The sequence below is a fragment of the Apodemus sylvaticus genome, chromosome 19 (assembly GCF_947179515.1).
Source record: "Apodemus sylvaticus chromosome 19, mApoSyl1.1, whole genome shotgun sequence".
NCBI classification, from domain to species: domain Eukaryota; kingdom Metazoa; phylum Chordata; class Mammalia; order Rodentia; family Muridae; genus Apodemus; species Apodemus sylvaticus.
The window spans coordinates 369,666-384,169 of NC_067490.1; the positions used below are offsets into that span (position 1 = coordinate 369,666).

Genomic DNA, 14,504 nt, shown 5'->3' on the forward strand with positions numbered 1-14,504 from the left:
AATGGCCTATGACTTATTAAGGTTATTTAGGGTTTTCAAAACTCTATCTCAGGAATCAAGGGCAAAGGCCAAACAAGTTGTTTAATATATATCAAGAACTTGGTCCCATCTCTCTCTGTCCCTCCTGCCTTTTTAAAAATTTCTACACCATTTAATTACCTTGGTATATGTACTGTGCAAATTGTGAAAACCCTTGACACATTAAAATTTATATCTTAAAATACTGTGGAATTAATTTGTTTATTCCCATGTGATTTGAACCTCCAGTCCTGCCTAAAATGTTCATAAATCCTGACAGAGGGAAAAATGAAGTTAACCCATCATTTATTAGAGTGAAGTGTCTTCATATACTTAAGATATGAGTGTCATTGGTATCCTCCATGTAGCTGGTTGTCTTTAAACAACTTCTTCCCAAAGTTCCTTTTCAGAGCCAACATCACCTCTTTGTTCCTAAGAGTATATATCAGTGGGTTCAGCACTGGAGTGACTGCACTATAGATAATGGCCACCATTCGATCCTCACTCATGGAGGAGACTGATGCTGTGGCAGGGCGGATATATGTGAAACCAACAGGTCCATAGAAAAGACAAACCACCATAAAGTGAGAGGTGCAAGTGGACAGAGCCTTCTTAAGCATTCTGCAGGACCGGTTCTTGAACAGAAGAAAGGCAATGATGTAGAAATAGGAGAGGAGTATGAGGAGGAAGGCCCCCATGGATATACTGCCTGTAACAACAGAAAGAAGCCACTGGTTGAGCACTGTGTTGCCACAGGCCACCTCTAAGAGAGGCTTGACATCACAGAAGAAATGACTGAGTTTGTGAGAGTGGCAAAAGTTCAATCGAGCAGTCATCACAGAATGCAGCAGAGCATAGAAGAAGCTGGTGAGCCAGGCAGTAGCTGCCAACAGGATGCACAACTGAGGATTCATGATACCAGTGTAGCGGAGTGGGCTGCAGATGGCCACAAAACGGTCAAAGGCCATCACAGCCAGCAAGATGGCCTCTGTGCTTCCCAGAAAGTGGAAGAAGTAGAGCTGAGTGATGCAGCCTAGGAAAGATATGGTCCTATGCCTCGAGAGAAGGTTAATGAGAACCTTGGGAAGCGTCACCGAAGAGTAACAAATATCCAGGCAGGAAAGGTTTCCTAGGAAGAAGTACATAGGGGAGTGGAGTCTTCTTTCCAGAGTGATAATCATTAATATAACTCCATTTCCAACCAAATTCAGCAAGTAAATGGTTAAAAACATCACAAAGAAGATGGGCTGCAGTTTCTGAACACTGGTCAGGCCAAGCAAGAGGAACTCATCCACTGAAGTGGAGTTCTCCATCACTAGGGGAAAACAATGTATTCTGTTTTTCTGAATTTAAAACATTACTCTGAAGGGATTAAGTGAAGTACAAGCTGACTCTATGGAGGAATTTATGGAGCTTCCATATAAATAACATTTAGACGTCTCATTTACTTACAACAGAGTTAGAGATGGGTATATCTGATAAATTCTGAACCTGTAAAAGGGTTTCTGACTAATAAGTAAAGCATGTTAGGACTAAGCCAAATACATAAGGGCACTTTTAAGAGGACCTTACCATAACCTCATACAAAACATTCAAATCAAGGGTTGAACATGTTAAAAACACACAGACTAAGGGAATAATGATTTATCTTCTGTTTTAGGTCCTGAGAATCATACAGATATGGCCTAGTGAAAATTTCTCCACTTCTGAACCAAAGCAGTCAATGATGAACCTCTACATCCTCCTTGATGGCCTAAATCTTTCAAGAAATTAAAAGAAGATTATGAGTTTGAGGACAGCCTAGGCTACAATGTGAGACCATGTTTCAATAGAGGGGAAGAGCAAAAAAATAGAAAAATACAAGGTGACAGAAATTATAGGGAGGAGGGAGTGGAAGGGAGAGCTCACAAACTCCAGCATCATGTAAGTACAGGAAATGTCGAGTGATTTGCACTGCAGTATTTCAGCACAGCTGTGGGGCTCTGAGTGAAGCTAGAAAAATCTTGAAATACTAGAGGTTGTAGAAATATGGCAACACCCCATTTTCAGCCCAAAAGACTATTCCACAATGAAATTTCCTTTAAAGGAGGGGAGCTAGTAGGAAGAAGACAACATAAACACTGAGGGTGAAGGTAAGAAGGACATAGTAAATTAACTAAGAAAACTGCCATTTGAAAAAAGAAAGCAGCCACATAAGCTCCACAGAAGGAGAAGCCCTCAGACTGTGTTGAGGCATTGAGAAAGAACATGGGCGATTTTCCACTACTACCCACAGAAGAGACTCTGATAGTTAGTGATCCAGAATATCAGAATCCAAAACAAACTCCCAGTAATTAGCTTTAAAAGTTAAAAGAATGAAGAATATGTAGTCAAATCTACAATCAGGAGATACTTTTACATACCTTTCAATACAACTGACTAAGTAAACAGCCAAGGTGTATGTAAGATATGAAAACCTGAACAACATGACTTCACAATTTGGTTAACACATGTAAAGCACTGAACACAAAAATAAAAGAATTCATGCTATTGTTGGGGCACATTGAACATTTACTAAGTCAAGCATAGACTGAGCTTTTTTAAAAGACTTGGAGTTTTTTTTGTTATGCTCTTTTTTGTTATGGTTGATTGGTTGGTTGGTTTTATTTCAGAAAGCAGAACTATTCAAAATGTTCTTTGAAATATGAACCTGAAGAAAATAAGATGGAAAAGACAAAAATAAAGGGAATTTTACAATAAAAAATAAGGATATAATAGAGAAAATTCAACAAAGATAAACTCCATCAGAATCAGAAAATTATAAGAAAGGCAATTTAAAAATCTTACTAAGTGCTTCAAACTAAGTAACATCACTTAAATAACTTATAGATAAAAAGGAAACCCAAATAGAAACTAGAAAATACATTGGATTGTTAGGAAAATAAGACATATCAAATTTTGTTATGTAGTGAAAACAGTAAGTAGAAACACTATTGGCCTTAAATACATATGTAAGAAACGGATAAATACTGAAAAAACACATGAAAATAGTAAGCTTTTGTAGTGGTGGGCATGTAAACTAACATGTCTTGATCATTATAAAATAACATGCATACCAAAACCTCACATTGCGGCTGGACAACAGTGATGCATGACTTTAATTCCAGCATTTAGGAGGCAGAGGCAGGTGGATCTCCAGGAAGCCCAGCCTACTCTACATAGCAAGTTCCAGACCATCTAGACCAGCACAGTAAGGCTCTACCTAAAAAAAGAAAACTCACATCACATTCATGAATATATACAATTATCTATTAATAAAAAGCAAAATAAAATAAATGGAAGTATCTAAATTTTTACTTCCTAAAGCTATGCAGATAAGTGAATGGTTGCTAGAAAGTTGAGCATGAAGAAAATAAGACGGAAATAATAAAAAATAATCTTACTATAAAAACAAATGTACAATAGAGAAAATTCAACAAAGATAAAGCTGTTATTTTAAAAGATTTTGAAGATGATAAACTACATCAGATGTATGCTACCAGTTCAAAAGACAGTCTCTTTGTAGATAAGATTAATGTTAAAAATGTAGAAATCAAATCAACCAAATATTAACAAACACAATATCATATGATTGTTAATTAGAATTTACAGCTTCAGTTGCACTGAGTTCTTTTAAAACTTCAGTCTTTTCCTCTGTAAACTTAAAATGTATAGTATATTCATATTATATGATATGTATAATATATTCATAAAAACTTACACATCAACGTTTGTAGAATATTCACTTATAAAAACCAAAAACTCAAAGTAAAGCATAAGTCCTTCAATGAATAAATAGCAAAGCAAATTGTATTATATATCAGAGAAAACAATTCTGCAATACAAAACAAACAAACTGGATGTGGTGTTTCATATTTGCAATCTCAGCATTTGAGAGGCTGAGGGAGGAAAAGAGGGTTGCTATGAGTTTTAGGCCTGTCTGTGCTTTATAGTGAAACTGTCTTTTAAAGGCAAAAAAATATTACAAGGAAGGAATAGAATCTGTTTAACTTTAGCCTCTCCCAAGATGTTTTACACTCAGGTTTTATGCTTCTGTATCATGTTTTAAGTGAGCAATATTTAGAAACTGAGAAAAGATAAGTAGTTCCCAACCCAGGATCCCTCAACGGAGGAATGGACAAAAAAAAATTTGGTATATATACACAATGGAGTACTATTCAGCCATTAGAAACAATGAATTCATGAAATTCTTAGACAAATGGATGGAGCTGGAGAACATCATACTAAGTGAGGTAACCCAGACTCAAAAGGTGAATCATGGTATGCACTCACTAATAAGTGGATATTAACCTAGAAAACTGGAATACCCAAAATATAATTCACACATCAAATGAGGTCCAAGAAGAATGGAGGAGTGGCCCCTGGTTATGGAAAGACTCCATGTAGCAGTATAAGGCAACACCAGAACAGGGAAGTGGGAAGGGGTGGTGGGGGAATGGGGTGAGGGAAGAGGGCTTATGGGACTTTCGGGGAGTGGGAAGACAAAAAGGGGAAATCATTTGAAATGTAAATAAAAAATATATCGAATTAAAAAAAAAAGTAGTTCCCAACATTGTGGAATGAGGTTTAAGAAGAGGCCGATGTACAGCTATGGGCATAAAAGAATAATGACTGATCCCCATGAACACACTGTTCTGCACTTTCAGAGGAGTGGCAGCTGTAAGGACACACAATGAAATCATGAAGATGTAAATACAAACACGGAATGGATGAGTGCAAGGGAATCTGGGTAATCATTAGAGTGATGAATTGCAGCAGTTTATTAACCTCCCTGTTCCCTCGATTATAATTTGTTACCTTTGGAAGGACTGACTACAGGGACACAGCATGTTTATAGTTCACGTTGCAAAGACTATACTTAGGATTGTAGTTAATGTGTTTGACAACAACAAAATGTTTACAAGCAACCTGTATTTTTTGAAGCTATTAAAAGAGAAATTTGTCAAGACAGGATTTTGCACTATTTATATGATGATAAACTTTCAATTCTATCTGCTTTGTAAATTTTTAATCACATATATTAAAATTACAACTTACCTGTCCAAGTCCCTCAACATGTTGAAAATTACATATTATACCATTATGTTCGTTTGACCAATTTAAACACAAGTGAATGGAAATAATCTAAACACACAAAACTATGACTAAATTATTACATTTATAAAAGGAAATGTATGCAGGATTTAAGCATGTATGTGTATATAAATATACTAAAAATAAAACTTAACTACCAGATAAACTCAGGAAAATGCAAAAATCATACATAGTTTTAGGTATGTATAATACAGATGTACACGTAGGGCATACATTCAGAATTCCAGGATGATTTGTTGGACAACAAAATCAAGATTCAGTACAAGATGATCAATGTGCAGAGATTTCTCACTGAATCTTCTTTTGTGGGTAGAAAATCCCTCTGAACACACCAGAAGAAACCACTAATGGTCGGGACCTTTAAGAAAAGGGCCTCAATGGCAGATGGACTAAGGTACAAGGAATACACACCTTTTATAACATTTTTAATTTTGTGAAATATTAACATCTAATATATTCAATATATAATCATTTGTTTATAAATAGGAAGTAGAAGCTGTACAAGACTAGAGTATTAAAATAGAGAAGAGTGTTGGGAATACACAATTTTTAGTCCACTTATCACATTCAAGAACAATGAGATTTGGAGTGACTCATGGCCTATACTTTACAGTCTAGGAAAGAAATTACTTTTGCACACCCTTTTCACCCTTTTCACACAAGAACAGTAAGGTAAAAGGCACAAAGTAGAAATTTCACCAATTCTACAGTCAGTTATTCACATTTGTCTTCTTAGCCAAGGCATAAAATCATTGGAGATTTTCTTAATTTCAGTATATTCTGTCAAATCTTTGTAATTCCTACACCATACAAAATTGGGTGGAATCAAAATGGTGAATATTTTTAGCCACTTGTTACTATCATAAGTGACTGGTAGAATGAATAATGTTCCTAATGCATTTACTAATAATACTAATATATTCCTAAATACATCTGGAGTCTTATAAAGATATTATCTCCATTTATGTCCAAGTAGTACTTCTTTTAAAACCCATCTTGGATCACTGTTACCTATGTCTAATGCTCTGAGCTCTCAAGTGCCTCCCATGTTATTTGAAGGTTTAACATACTGTGTTGAACTAGAATATTGTGCACCACCTTCCCTCTCTTAACTTGTGCATGTATCTGCTATTCAACTTCCTGTCTCAACCACACTGATATCCAAGTCAGCACCAGTTCTTGACTGAAGCGAACATTACTCACTTGATAAACCTACATGGATAATTCCCTTGCTTTTATCCTAAACTCAGTGCTTTACTGGCTGTCTCATTGTAAACACACACACACACACACACACACACACACACTGTTGTTATCAATAGACTCTCTCTTAATTTGCTGCATTGAGTTTTATTACATATCTTCAACATGAATGCAAGTTCTAGGAAGAAACAAAAATGCTTTCTAATTTTTTTCTAATACTGTAACCTCAGCATCCAAAACAATACCTACCATTTTTACCTGCCTTATATGCATTTACTGGGCTCACTCAGAGCCTAATATTACCTATTAAGTGTTTGATAACAAATCTCATGAGATCACATTTACCTACTGTTACAGTTTGCATCTACACTTTATCCACAAGATTCCCCTGACTGTGACGATAAACTTGAAGATTATCAGAATACCTAGAAACAACACACCAGAATCTGTGTCCTGAACTAAATAAATGACTTTAGCAATAGAGGGACAGTTACTTTGGCATTTTGTTGTACTGCATGACATAGTCAGATTAGTTAGCATCAGAAGCACTATGGAAATTCATTACATAATAAGTGAGTCAACATGGACACCAAAAAGATGATTGCTATTAACACATGTGTAAGAGAAATGTCCTAAACATAACTGTTGATGGTGGAGCATCCCAAGGATCATGAATCAAACTGACACACACAGTCAAGAATTTGGGGTTCTATAAAAGAAGTAATGTAAGAAGTATATCATACATACCATAGTTCACAGTTTATTATCATCTTTTCTGACAATTGAATCCTCCCTCTTCCACTAAAAATACTCCTACAGAGTCATGTGTTTATTTAATACCAAATACAACCTAACTTGTTACTAGCACTGGAAGAGAACCTGCTTCTCTGATGATCATTGACTTTAATGGATACTAAGAGATGAATCCTATAATTCTTTGCTCTCTCTATCTTCCCTCTTTTTATCTCCTCTCATTCTTACATGAATACAAGGGCCCAACTCTACCACCAGATCCACTAAAATTATACACACACACACCCTGCCGTATACTTTCAACATATTATATGCTTGATCACACAGCCTATCCTAAGATCTGAAAATCCCAAACACACCAAGAGTGCATGCAACAACTTACAAACAAATTAGGAAAATAAAAGATTTCCAGATAGTGACTTGTATACTCTATTTTTATAAAGATGCCCCCCCCCAGTTACTCTCACTTACCCATTGCTCTGGTCTGAACTTCCTTTCATCAGAGTGGGGGGAAAAGACCCTAAACGTCCATGTGAAGGCACATTCCACATAAGCCAAGCTCTCAGAAGGTGCTGATCACCAGGCTCTCTGCACATATGTAGCAGTTGCTCAGCTTGGTATTCCCGTGGGACTCCTAACAGCAGGAGCAGAGGCTGTCTCTGACTCTGATGACTGCCTTTGGTTTCTTTTCACCTTACTGGGCTGCCTTGTCTTGCTTCAGTAGGAGAAGTTGTGCTTAGTCTTCACTGCAACTTGAAATGCCTAGGCAGGTTGCTATCCATTCAAAGCCTTCCCTTTTTTGAAGACAGGAAGGGTCAAGGAGAGGGAAGGCCTGGGAAGAAAGGAGGGAGGGGAAACTGTGATAGGGATGGATGTAAAGTAAACAACTGAATTAATGGTTTCTTAAATAAATGGTTCAAAGTGTTAATTCCCCTGGGCTACATGGAGATTTTACACTAGCTTGGGCTATAAGACAACTTGTCTTAAGAAGGAAGGAAATGAGGGATGAGAGAGGGAGGAAAGTAGGGAAAGAGAGAGAGATAGAAATTCGGGGACATGAAAGAAATTTTTTGCCAATATTACATTTGCCCATTACTCTAAGCTGCTGTACATACTTTAGAATGGATATAAGAAACTACTTAAAATTATAACAATCTCAGAAGATCTTATTTTGTGTTCTGACAGAGGGAAGACCAAAATGAACCCTCTTATACTTACTTCTCTAGCAGCATCTTGGGCATTAACATCTTGGGGTTTTCTCTCCAAGGAGTCATTCTGTCCAAAATTCTTTTCCCATAAGAATCAAGTCATTTGTTTTCTTTTTGTTTTAGTAGTTTCCTTGATGTTAAAAATAATAAAAATTTGGGTAAAACCCTTTGCCAATTACAAGAGAGAAAAGGGTGGTAATAATATCAAAAATGAGGTAGCACTACCGCAGTCCTTGAGAAATCCAACATATAGTGAATGCAGAAAGTCATAAAACTTAGAGTAGTATACTGCAAATTAAAATGATGAGCTTTAAACTGAGTTCTACATACACTGTGAATCATTTACGACCAAATACGGAGACTAAGCCAGGCACAGTGGCACACAACTTTGATCCCAGCACTCAGGAGGCAGAGGCAGGAGGATCACTGTGAGTTCAAGGCCATCCTGGTCTACAAATTGAGTCCAAGACAGTTAGGATTGACTGACAGTTTGAACCCTGTATCAAAAAAACAAAACAAGACAAAACAACATTTCTATTATGGCCACTCCTACCTAAGACTAGGTTTACAAGTGTGCATCACCAAGCAGGACCTGAACCATTCTAACTTCCAAATGTGATAATTATTGTCAGACCTAACCAATAACAGTTATCCATGGAGTCTGCCAGAGGACCTGAATTTTATTTGCAGCACTCACATGGCAATAAATAGGATCTCTAACTCCAGTTCCAATGGACCATATGCCCTCTTCTAGTCTCTGCTGGCACCAGGCACTCACTTAAAGCACATATATACATATGCGCAAAATATCAGTGCACATAAAACAAATCAATAAAAAATGTTCGGTTTTTTCCTTGTTAGTTTGTTTTGGTGAACATACAGAGATCCTGAAATATTTGACAAGCTCTAGGACATTAAGTACTTAGTGTGAGAGAACAGGAAACAACATTGGAGATTCCATTTCCTCAGAGGTTTCAATTTTCTGTAACTTAAAATTTGTCTGGTACTTTCTCATGGATACTGATGACACTCCCCCAGTTCTCATTACAGTTGTGTGGTGGGTAACTAGAGAATCCAATCAGCACTACCACTGAAAGGAAGGGGAACTCAGAAAACTGCACTCTTGCTTCTGGTGGTTGTCCCTCTGGCTGTTACCCAAAGAGGGCCCAGTGAGTTCAGGGGTCCAGTAGGAAACAACCTTGGCGGGGAGGAGCAAGGGCTTGGGACCAGACCCTCAGACCCCTTCCCTACCCTGTCCTATGCTCCTTGTCCTGCCCATCTCCCAACACCCTGCCAACTCCTGCACTTGCTTGTACTCTCAGAGAAGGGTCCTGATATCAACCTGCACTTTCCCTAGGCTCACATTTACTGTGCTATTTCCAAACTGTCCTGTCAGAGTACATCACTGCAGGCTTCGGGGATGACAGAGTTTCAGCTCTCTGATAGCAATGAGGAGTTTCCAAGGATAGAGCCAATTAGGCCCTGGATAGAGTAGGAAGGTCTAGAGTATTGGAAGGAGCTGAAACTCAGAGTCAAGAACATTATACAAAGAACCAGAGCTTGCCTTCAGAAACTGCTCACCTACTACAACCATACTGAAGGCACCTAGTGACTCTAGGACTATGTTCAACTCCTACATATCCCCACTGCCTAGCCTGACTAGCCCTGGGTCCCAGGTTCAATGTATGGGGGTGGGCTTCAGAACCCTCAAAAACACTAAACCAGTTTCACTTACAGTTTAGGTCCAAATCCTGCAGGTGAGCATAACAGGGTGAGGTGGTCCAAGGCTGACTGACAGCTCTGTTGTCAGGCTCTCATATCTTGCGGTGGATCGTTGCTTCTGAGGCAGGGCCATATATGGGCCTTCTTGTAGAACACTATCGGCTTGCATATGATGGCTCAGATTACAAACACTCTGAATGAGGACCTGAACTCCTGGACTGCATCAGACATGGTGGTTCAGATCTTGAAGAGCAAGTTAGAGTCAGATGGTACAGCGGAGTACTTCAGGACCTATGTGGATGGAGAGTGCCTAGAGCTGCTCCATAGATTCCTGCAGAATGGAAAGGAGTCTCTGGAGCAAGGAGGTGTGAGGAAAAACTAGGAACCACTTTTAGTTAGCAAATTTATCTCTTCAACCGTACAAGTGAGGTTCATGCTGTCTGGGGAGGGAGGAAATATTGGATCAGCTGCAATACTGCATAAGGAGAAGGAAGAGTGTTACTTGGCTTTCCTGATCCAACATCAGAGAGCAACTGTTCCAGGACTGACACTACTTTCAGGATAATTGAGTCTGTCCCAGGATGGAAGGAGAAAACATCCCCCAGATAAACAACCAAGCATTTCTATTCAGTATGCAGCTCATTGTGAACCGTAGCTTCTTTCAGGCTTGGTTCTCTGCCCATCCCCGATGTCTTTGGAGGTCACACTCCTCTGATGCTGAGTCTCTCAGCTTAACCCAATCAGGCCAGAGATGTTAAATCTGAAGGCTTCTACTTGATTCTGTCTTAGGGTGTCTATTACTACAAAGAAACACCATGATTGTCTTAGTTAGGGTTTCTATTCCTGCACAAACATCATTACCAAGAAGCAAGTTGGGGAGGAAAGGGTTTATTGAGCTTACACTTCCACGGTGCAGTTCATCACTAAAGGAAGTCAGGACTGGAACTCAAGCAGGTCAGGAAGCAGGAGCTGATGCAGAGGCCATGGAGGGATGTTTCTTACTGGCTTGCTTCCTCTGGCTTGCTCAGCCTGCTCTCTTATAGAAAACCCAAGAATACAAGCCCAGGGATGGTACCACCCACAAGGGGCCCTCCCCCTTGATCACTAATTGAGAAAATGCCTCACAGTTGGATCTCATGGAGGCACTTCCCCAACTGAAACTCCTTTCTCTGTGATAACTCCAGCCTGTGTCAAGTTGACACACAAAACCAACCAGTACAATGACCAAAAGCAAGTTGGAGAATAAGGGGTTTATTTGGCTTACCCTTGCAGCACTGTTCATCATTGAAGGAAGCCAGGACAGAAAGTCAAACAGCTTATCAGCAGGGCATGAAGAAGTACTGCTTCCTAGCTTGTACCCTATGGCTTGCTCATCCTGCTTTCTTATAGAACCAAGGACCTCCAGGCCAGTGATGGCACCAAATACAATGAGGTGGACTCTCCAGCATCAATCACCAATTAAGAAATGATCTATAGACATGCCTACAGCCTGATCTTTTGGAGTCATTTTGTTAATGGAAGTTCCCTCCTCTCAGATGACTTTAGCTTGTGTCAAGTTCACATAAAACTAACCACCTTGATTTTCAGAACATTTCAAGAAATGGATCATGCTAGGTATCTGAATCTAGGCTTCATATTGTGTTTGCATTCCTCTTTTACCCTAATTATGTCCATTCCAAGGATGCTGACATGAGCCCCAATGGCTCCACAAAAAGAATGCAAAATGCTTAAAATTTCCAAACCTTCCACCTCACCCCCCCCAAAGGCACATGTGGCCTATCAGCCTAGATCTGAAGGAGATGTCATCAATGAAGTGCTAGGCAGTGGGCTTCTATCCAGACCAGGCTCTGGGATGGGAAGGACCTGGCCTATGACATGGTGCTTGTGGAGACTGGGCCTTCAGGGGATGGGACCTTTAAGAAGTGGGAAACTGTGGTGGTACCTTAAGGAGAGGAGCAGAGATACACATGCTATGTGTCCCATGAGTGGCTAACAGAGCCCTTTGTCCTGAAATGGGTTAAGGACAGAAAAGGGTAACAACAGAATCAAGGAAAGGAGCCCAGAACAAGATCAGAACTGATAACTGGGGTTCAGGACCATCACTCTCCACTCCTTTCCCAGGAAGATCTTCTCAGTCCTCTGTCATCATCATGGTCATCACTGCTGGTCTGGTTCTCCAGGGAGTCGTGCTTACTACTGTGGTGTGCAACAGGGGGAGCAAAGTATGCAAAAGCGTTGCCTAGGTCATCCTCCTCACCTGTGGACTCAAGGTCTTAGGTGGAATTGTTCCTGCCTCTTCTCTGGGAAGGCCTTTGGCCCACCATCTCAAATGACACAATTGCTTATTTTATCATTGCATTTTATTGTCTGTCTGTGAATGTACTATGTAGGTGTTTGTGTGTATAATGTAGCTATGTGTTCAATACATGTGTGTATGTGTGTATGTATGTTGGTATATATGTATGAATGTGTGTGAGTGTGTGTGTGTGTGTGTGTGTGTGTGTGTGTATGTATGTGTTGTAAGCCAGAGGTCAGTATTATGTGTCTTCCTCTGTCCTTTCTATCTTTTCTTGAGATGGGATCTTACCAATGTGATTGGAACAATTAGCCAGTAAAACAAGGGATTCTACTATTTCTGCCTTTCTAGTACTTGGATTTCAGATGTATACCAATTGCATTCAGACAGACTGAAAACACAGTTTAAACAATTTGCATCTGAACACCAAATATTTAAATTTTAAAAATATCAAAATTCTAAAATTAAAATTCTGGGAAAATATTTTTTAATTCATGTAAAGACATTTACTTACATTTTAAAGAGATGTTTATTAAGGTACATAAAAGTATCAGAGAGTACACTTTATCCCATAAAATAGATAATAGCATATAACTTATATGCACAAGCACTCAGAAATACTAATGAAAGTCATACTGATCTAGCATCATGAGTAACACAAACTAGGAAGCAGTATCTGAAACAAATGATCACCTTGCCTGAGTGTCTACCCTGACAACCTACTATTGTACAAGGGAAATAAAGGGCCTATTCTTTATCCAGAGTCAAAAGTAGGAGTGGAAGGTCCATGTTGAAAACAGACCATCCAGAATACTTTATTATGCTTCCTTCATATCTCACCAGATTTTCAAATCCTTCCCTGAGTCTACAGTCCTAGTTCTAGTGGCTTCCTTTAGGCTATGATTAAGCATTTCACTAGACGATCAAGGCCATTCTGCCTTCCTGGCTTCTTATCCACTATATTCTTTCACAGGGAAAAGAAGCAGCAGTTTTTTTCAGACTTCCAGTAAGTATTGTGGTATATGGCCCAAGCTATGGGCTATAGTAGACAGGAACCTGTGGGGAAACAATTCCAGCTCATAAACCCTACTTTATCCCATCATGTGGGCTCTGATCAAGTCTCATTTGATCTACCACAGTCAGGAACACTGATTAAGGATCTGGTGCTTCTCTCACCATCTAGAAAGATAAGACCTTGCAGGGCCTAATCTCTGGCATGTGGTGGAACAGAGTAGAGATCCTAGGTTATAGGGGCTCTAAGCATTGGGACATTTTGAGTTGAGTTCTTTAGAGTATCACCACGCCTAGGAAATAGTCTGAAATTCTTCTATTTTCTTCCCCAGTATGAAAGCACTGCCTTGTGTGGGTCTGAGTTTTACAGGGTGTGTTCAGATCTCTCTTCTCTACTATAAATCCAAGTCTCTAAATTTCTCTTTCTGCAGTTGGCATCTCATGCTGTCTCCTGTTAGCACAATGTGATAAAGTGAGCAGCCCAGGCCAACCATGATGACTGAGTCTGTCCCCTATATCAGTGTCTCTTCCATGTCTCATCTGTAACACAGCGGGATCTGGGAATTCTTCATCCCTTGTGAAACTTTAGGCTTCTATGAACAGCTTTTTTACTTCCCTATTGACAATAAGAATGTAGATATAGCTTTTTTATATCATCTAAATATAAGATTTGGCTTGTGTTAAGAGTAAGATTTGTAAACTTGAAAGGAAATAAAATGTGAAAACGAACACAAACACCATAAACCTCTGTAATGCACTGAGTCTATTGGGGTGGGTCAGGAGAAAGCTAGAGATCAGACTGTGGCTGGAATTTGTCAGTGATGCATCTTTTATGGGCTTGCATGTGAGTTATATGTAATATGCAGAACATTGATGAAACTGCCTAGGGAATGACTAAGATGAGAAAGGAAACAAGGACTGACCCCCAAGGCTCTAATAATTTTATGTTGGCAGTTTTCTACATACAGTGATGGTTATACTGTATTTAGCATGGATTTTTTTACTCTAGCCAATTTTAATGCTTCAGGATTTCACCATGTCCCCTTTCCTCTACTGGAATTGCAATGTAAATTCTGTGCCATTGTATGTTGGAAGTGTATAATTTGCTATGTGCTTTTGATTTTACTGGGAGTTATTAATAAGATATTGTACCAAGTCTC

The 14,504-nt window shown here is 39.0% G+C and overlaps 1 protein-coding gene and 1 pseudogene across 1 annotated transcript; one reads left to right on the forward strand and one right to left on the reverse strand.

Moving 5' to 3' along the window:
* Positions 1-365: 365 nt before the first annotated feature.
* On the reverse strand, positions 366-1,331 carry LOC127669767 (olfactory receptor 12D3). The gene has a single exon (XM_052163975.1). The coding sequence runs from the start codon at positions 1,329-1,331 to the stop codon at positions 366-368; it is 966 nt and encodes a 321-aa protein (XP_052019935.1).
* A 3,306-nt stretch (positions 1,332-4,637) lies between these two features.
* On the forward strand, positions 4,638-12,280 carry LOC127670058 (HLA class I histocompatibility antigen, alpha chain F-like; annotated as a pseudogene).
* The last annotated feature ends 2,224 nt before the right edge of the window (positions 12,281-14,504 follow it).

Coding starts and splice junctions, on each gene's coding strand:
- LOC127669767 (XM_052163975.1), bottom strand. CDS start 1,331: ATGGAGAACTCCACTTCAGTGGATGAGTTCCTCTTGCTTGGCCTGACC.